The sequence below is a fragment of the Nyctereutes procyonoides genome, unplaced genomic scaffold (assembly GCF_905146905.1).
Source record: "Nyctereutes procyonoides isolate TBG_1078 unplaced genomic scaffold, NYPRO_anot_genome, whole genome shotgun sequence".
NCBI classification, from domain to species: domain Eukaryota; kingdom Metazoa; phylum Chordata; class Mammalia; order Carnivora; family Canidae; genus Nyctereutes; species Nyctereutes procyonoides.
This window is the reverse complement of record NW_026575132.1, coordinates 28745848-28752977: the sequence shown is the minus strand read 5'-3', so window position 1 is coordinate 28752977 and position 7130 is coordinate 28745848. Positions and strand designations below refer to the sequence as shown.

The following is a 7130-nucleotide window of genomic DNA, read 5'->3' as shown; positions in this document are numbered from 1 at the left end:
TCTGGCTCCGTGGGTCAGTGCCGCCCGCCCCCTGCATTAGGCCAGCTCATGGGAACACTGTGTCTTAAGGTGCACGCTAGGAAAAGCCCAGAGGATGCAGGCTCCGAGTCTTACTGATGAAACAGGATAGCTGAGTAGGGTGTACGGTGCCGAGTACGAGAGAATGGGAGATTTCTAGTTAGTTCTCGGCGCTTGACGTGTATGCAGCATTGGGAAACCATTCACGAGTGGTGATGGTCCGGCAGGTACGGACTTCGAGGTCATTTTAAAGTGAAAGAAGAGCCTGTCCCACAAGCATTAGAAGGTGAGTGGGTGTTTTTACTAATGTCCTGAGCTGGAGAACACATACAGCACATCTATGTCCTGCCGGCAGAGTTCGACATGCTGATAGTGCAGTGTGAACGTGGGGAAACCATGGAAAAATCATTTTTGCCCTAGGCCATACAGCTTACTGTAATCAATACCATAAAATCGTGGTTTTAAATACTTAATTGAGCAACTAGGTTCTGTCTTGCAGGGAAGTCTTGATCTCTGCAGCAAAGTTTCTGTCAGTCTGTCTTGTCTTGCCTCCTAGCTACTTCTAGACTCTGATCCAGAAGACTCCTCCAATACCGATTGAAAAAAGCTAAGTTGGGTGCTTGAGAGGTTCTCAGTGACTGATAAGGTGACATGAAACACAAAGGGTAAAACTTTGTTAGCTCGCTCTTCTGTCATGCAAAGTGAGAATTAAGTTGATGGGGCTTTGCTGAGCCTACTACGAAGAAAACCCAGTCCCCACATGCCTGGAGTCAGGGCAGCGGTGTGAACCTGCAAGACCTGTGAACATAGACTATTCTCTGTTCCTCCCAAATCTGTCGTAGGCAGATCCTGATAGCAGTGACATGGAATGAGATACGCTGTCACGCACGCAAAGATTTGCATGCAGCGTACCTAAAGATTTGAACAGACGCCTCCCCAAAGAAATTCAAGTCTGGAAAAAAAAAATCAAAACAGGCAGCTTCCAGGAAAACAGCCACGATGTTGTGAGGTCGCCGGCGGCTCCTCGGTGGGCGCGCACTCCTGTGGCAGGGACCTGCCTGGCCGCGGGGACCTGCCTGACCGTGGGCACCTGACTGGCCACGGGGACCTGCCTGGCCGCGGGAACCCGCCTGGCTGCGGGGATCTGGTGGTAAGGACTTGGCCGCGGGGACCTGCCTGACTGCAGGGATCTGGTGGCAGGGACCTGGCCGTGGGGACCTGGCTGCGGGGACCTGCCTGACTGCGGGGACCTGGCCATGGGGACCTGACTGCGGGGACCTGCCTGGCTGCGGGGACCTGCCTGGCTGCGGGAACTTGCCTTGCCGCGGGGACCCGCCTGGCTGCGGGTATCTGGAGGCGGGGACCTGGCTACGGGGACCTGGCCGCGGGGACCGAGGACAGCCCAAGGCTCCCCAGAACCCCGCCGCCGGGTGGGGGGCTACACCAGGGTGGCCGAGGGAGGGCGCCCACGGCCGGCTCCTCGGGATCCAAACGGGTCGGCGCAGGGCACTTGGACGTCGCCCCTGGATGTCACCGTCTCTGGAATGGCCCCACAGGGATGGCCGGGGAGGGACTGAGGGACTTTCTCAGCCTCCCCCCTTTCATCCCCACTCCCCCCCCCTCGTGGCTCTGTTCTGCGTGTCCAAGGTGCCCTTGCTCGCCTTCTGTCCCGCCCCTGCCGCCACTGTCACTGCTACACCATCGCCAGCCTGGTTGGGTCGGGTTCTCCCTAGAAGAGCTGCAGGTGTTGGGGGCTCTCCAGCCAGCCACGCCTCGCCACGCAGGACCCCGGTACCTCCCTGCCCGCACCTCCCCATGCACCCCACGGTGCCACAGGGCTGGAGCCTCCGTTCAGTGGCCGCAGCCTCAGTGTCCTGGAGCCTCCTGTGTCCTGGGGGCTTCCCGTGCCCCCCGTGCCCACCTCGCAGGTAATCAAAGTGTCAGTGGGTCGGAGCCTCGGCCTTGCCTCTGTTATCTCAGGCAGCAAAGGGGGTGCGGGCAGTCGGCGGGGACGGGGTCACGCTCCCTGGACTCTGCGCACTCACTGACCAGAACCTTCTCGTCACCTCGGCCTGTGTCCATCGCACTTACCCAACGGGACACTCTGCCGTGTGTCCATGGTGAGAGGATTCTTTCCAGCATCAAGGGGTCACAGGGGGCACCTGCCCCACTTCCTGCGTGTCACACGAGGGCCGCCCCGACGCTCAGCAGCACCGCGTGTGGGAGCAGGACACCAACGGGATCACACCGCCTGTCCTTTCATTTCGCTGCCTCTTCTCAACTCAGGTCCCGTTGAACCCTGAAGGGGGGTGGCTGGGGGGCTAGGGGGCAGCGGGGGGATGATCCAGGGGAGCACAGCACTGGCTTGTGAAACATTTAATAAGAAGTCCTAATCAAACAAAAACAAAAGATTTTATTTTAAAAAGAATGAATTTACATACAGTACATGAGCAAGACAGCCGAAGGCTCCCAAAATAGAAACCCGGAGCATATGGGCCCGAAACAGCACATGCTTTGGTTACAACTCGGGAAGCACGAGTCGCCCACTGCGGGGAGAAGATGCCGTGTCACCCGGCGACCAGCAGGCATGTTGGTACAGGGATTCCGGGCACGGCCACTGAGGGGTTTTCAGCTCAGGGTCCCCTCTGTGTGTCCTTCTGCACCTGCTGTGGCGCCACAGGTCGGGGGCAAAACCAGTGTGGGGGCCGGCCGGTTAGAAGGCTGCTGGGGCAGGCAGGCCCCGGGGTGCTGGGAGCAGGAATGTTCCAGACAGGGCGCCTTCTGGTGGGCTCCAGGAGGCGCCCGTCACCCGAGGGCGTTGGGGTCATGGCTTGCACAAGCAGGCCTGGCCAGGCCGCAGGCCCTACACACATGCTAGACGCACCGCGGGGAGTTTGGCTTGCAGGTTCTTCATCTCCCAGGCTGCACAGGGGCTGCATTGGGGCCGCACTGGGGCTCCGTCCAGGCTGCGGCTGCACCGGCAGGGGGCAGTCTCTCCCAGGGAGAGAAACCCTAATGGCCCCAAGGCAGTGGCAGGCAGGCGGCCTAGGCCTCCGTGTGGAAGGGACAGGCCTGGGGTAGGTGCGTGCAGGGCCGACGAGCAGAGGCCAGCCGCCTCACTCCAGGCCACAGAGACTAAAATCGTCCTCAGGGATGGATACCTCTTCTTTCTCCAGGTGCAAAACAACACACTTCTTTAAAAAGCGACCAACCACGACAGCATGATTCACGCGCTAAGGCCAATGTCCTCAGTCCAACCCTGCGAGTTCCGTGTAAATGCAGCCTTAACTACATTCACATAAAGATGATACTACAGCCGATGGCTGTCCCGTCGTGGGGACTTAAAGGACAACATTAAAAATCACACATGCGCTTGCAGGAACCACCACTGCCCGCTGCTGTGACAGTTACAGCCCCTCCTCTCAAAAGATTCAGGTGGGAAGACCCCATCCTTTCGCCCATTGGCCTCAGAAAAATCAATGGAGATCATTCTTGTGGGAATATCATCAGGGCTGCCGGGAAGGGACCTCACCCGCCGCTGGGGTGGGGGTGGGGTGGGGGTGAGGGATGTGGGATGTGGGGGGATGGGGGTTGTGGGGGATGGGGGGTTGGGAGGGCTTGGGGGGAGCCCAGGGCAGGGGCGCCTCTAGGTTGGGCTCCTCCGTCCCTCCCTCATGGTGCACTAGCAGCGTCAGAGGGCAGGTCATCGGATCTCTGCCTCCTTAACCACGAGAGCCCACAGCCGGGGGAAGGATTTGAGGGAGAAGCAGAGCATCTTTCTAGAAGTCGTTCTCTGTTGACGGGGGCACGAAGCCGCGCATCATCCCAGCACAAAGGTCGGGGAACATATTTGAAATCAGAACAAGTGGGGTTTTCAGTTTCCACCCCGGAGGCAGAAGCAGGAGCCTGTTGTCCCAGGCGGGAATGAAGTCTGAGAGAGGAGACGGCGGCCGCGACCACAGGCCTCCTGACGTCTGTGCTTCTGCTCATGGTTCAGAAAGTTCTGGAGGCTTGCTCCTTAGGGTTAAGGACTGAAGAGGCGCCGGCAGAGGGAACCTGCGGATGTTCGCAGGTCAGGTGGCCTTCCTGGGCCCCAGGAGGACTCCCCTGGGCTTGAGGCCTGGGTTGATAGGTCAGCTGGACACCTGGGCGCCCTTCTTGCATTCATTACCCTCAAGATTGCCCAGAGATGAGGGTGAGGGGGATGGAAAGGGAGCCCCTGATCCTGTGCAGGAAAGAACTGAGGAATGGAGGGTGATGTCCGGGAGGCCTGTCCCCCCATCAGGCCGCAGGAGGGATCCAGTTCATCGGGTCTGCGGATCTGCCCTCGCAGGGTTTGTCGCGGGAGCATGAAACCCGCGACAGTGGGTCCTGGGCTGGTCCTGGTCCCCAGAAGTGGGAGAGCGCAGGACACTTGGAGGAGCCCTGATGGAGAGAGGTGGGCCGGCCAGTGGGCTCCGTGGGTGAGGAGGGTCCCCACGCCACCTGGGGTTCTGCAAAACCCACCCGTGGATGCGGGGGGGGGCAGATATGCACACCCCCGGGGCTAGGGCTCAGGGGGGCCAGGGCTCAGCAGGGCGCAGGCTCCTGCCCCGGGGGTACATCCTGCTGCCACCCAGGGTCACAGACTAGTGACCTCAGGACCAAAAAGCACCCCCCACCCCCGCCAACCGAAGGATGCAGTTTTATACGCTGCGGCCCCTTCTCTGGAGCCAAGTGGCCAGTCTGGACAGGAGGCCCTGCGATGCGCAAGGTGAGCCTGACCTCCAGCCCCTGTGATCAGCCTGTCGCCCTGGTCTCTGGAGCCAGGTCCCGTTCCTGCCGCCTGCGCCCAAGCACACGGGGTCAGGCCCGCTTCCCGCAGCAGGATGCACCCGCACCAGCGCCGGGCCACAGGCCTTCCTCTCGCCGCAGCAGCGCTTACCGCAGGTGCCAGCGGAACACGTGTGGGGCCTAAGGACTTCTTTTTTCTTTTTTTTTTTTTTTAAGGAAAAACACATATGGGCGCGACTCGCCCACCGCACCTGTGCCCCGGTTTGCTCCCCGGTCCGGTGGGCCGGCCTCCAGGTGGAGGTGCGGGTCAGGGCAACCCCAGAAACCTGTGCAGCATGGGCACGAAGGTGGTGGCGCAGATGCCCACGGACGCGTAGGTGACGAACTTGTAAGGCACCTCGATCTCCAGCCTCCGCCGGGCCTCCTTGTCCCGCGGGACCACCCGGAACCACGAGCACAGCACCTGCAGCGACAGCGCCTGGACCAGCCGGCGCACGGCGAGGACCAGCGCGATGCCCACCGCGAACTTGGTGAGGCTCAGCGCCAGCCCCGCGGCCGCGGCCGAGAGCCAGAGCGAGAGCGCGGGCGGCAGCGGCGGGAGGCCCGGGGGGCGCGGCGGGGGCGCGGGGGCCGGGGCCGGGGCCGGGGCGGGGGCGGGGGCGGCCGCCAGCTGGAAGAAGTGGTTGATCCAGGAGCCGATGGTGACGCCCGCGCCCGCGGCCAGGATGGTGGTGGTGTCGGCGCGGGTCGGGCTGTAGAAGTCGGGCGCCGGGTAGTGGTAGCACAGCAGGAAGGGCACCACGGCGGCGCACACGGGGAGCGCCGGGCTGGCCGAGTCCAGGCGGTCGATGAGGCTCCAGGCCGGGTAGGTGAGCACCAGCAGCACCGCCGTCACCGCGATGCCGCCCAGCACGTCCTGCGGGGACACCAGGGCTGAGCCGGCGCCCGGGCAGGAGGGCCGGAGGGACCGGCCCCTGGGCGGCCACACCCCCCCCCCACCCCGGCCTGCTCGGGGCCAGGCGCCCCCCACCCCTCGGGCCTGCCGGCGGAGTCAGCGGGGGCGGGGCAGCGTCGCCCTCCTCCCCTGCTGCCCGGCTGGGCTGTCCGGGGCTGTCCGTGCACCGCGCTTCCAGGAGCTGGGGCCCCGCTGCGCCCCGCGGACGCGCCCGCTGGGCCAACCGGCACGTGCTGTCTCTGCTTCGGCTCCTCCCCTTCTCTGTCCCCCTCTTTAGCGCTCCTCCCTTCCTTCCTCCCTCCCTCCCTCCCTCCCTCCCTCCCTCCCTCCCTTCCTTCCTCCCTTCCTTCCTTCCTTCCTTCCTCACCAATTTAAAACATCTTTAACCCCAGGGCACCCAGGGGCTTGGTCCTGATTTCCCCCAGGTCAGGATCTCAGGGTCATGGAGTGGGCGCTGCATAGGGCTCCTCGCTGGGGGCAGCGCCTGCTTGAGGTTCTCTCTCTCCCTCTCTCTTTATATACGTAAAACCACCTTTAACTCCTTAACGCCACCCACTTTCTCCTTCCCTTACTGTTCTTAAGGCAAAATGTATCAGAGGGTAAAGCCCTGGGATGGGAGGAGTAGGGCCAGGTCAGAGGACTGGAAGCTTGCTGAGGTTTGCTACAGGGTTTCACATGGATTCTTTGAAACCTTTACAACTGAAAAATCTTAAAATATTTCCCACAATGCATTGGAAAATCTGCAGAGCCGCTAAAAGTAATAATACACAGGCATTCAGGGTGGGGGGACCCGACTAGAAAAATGCCAAGTTCCACCGGGTAGGCCTGAGCCTGGTTGTGTCGCACAATGGGGTGTCCTCTGCTGCTGTGAAATGCTTGAGGAGGTTTCATCCAGGACATGGGATTTTTTTTTTTAAAGATCTATTTATTTTAAGGAGCGCGAGGGCAGGCGAGTGAGTATTAGAGCGGGGGGGGGGGGGGGGGGGGGCGAGGGCGGAGCAGATGCGACCCGGTGCTGGGCACGCCTGACACTGACACCATCTCCCAACACCCACGTGGAAGGGTTGTGTCTCCTCTTCTCCCTTCTGACCCCAGGTGAGTGGGCGTCGCAGGTGAGCCCGGCCGTGACCTCCACAGGGCCTGGGGGGCCTGGTGACCGGTGGTGGGGACTGAGTGTAAGTGGCCTGCACGTTTTGAAGGACCACGCATCTAGGGAAAGGAGGAGACCCAGGGCCGATGAGGTCGCGTAGCCAATACCCCAACAGGCCTGTACTCGGTGGGCAGCCCCACCCACGTGCCATCTGAGCGCTGAAGGAGCCAGGGGACAAGAGTCATTTTGCCTCAGTTTCTACAACCTGGGGCTGCTCTAAAACCCCGCGGGCAG

The 7130-nt window shown here is 61.8% G+C and overlaps 1 protein-coding gene across 2 annotated transcripts in view; it reads right to left on the bottom strand.

Moving 5' to 3' along the window:
- Window positions 1-2411: 2411 nt before the first annotated feature.
- Window positions 2412-7130, bottom strand: part of SGPP2 (sphingosine-1-phosphate phosphatase 2) — a 105363-nt gene continuing 100644 nt past the window's right edge. For both annotated transcript variants that reach the window (XM_055344973.1, XM_055344972.1), the window contains exon 5: window positions 2412-5707. In XM_055344973.1, the coding sequence (XP_055200948.1) occupies window positions 5099-5707 (609 nt within the window). In that variant the 3' untranslated portion in view covers window positions 2412-5098. The remainder of the gene's footprint in view (window positions 5708-7130) is intronic.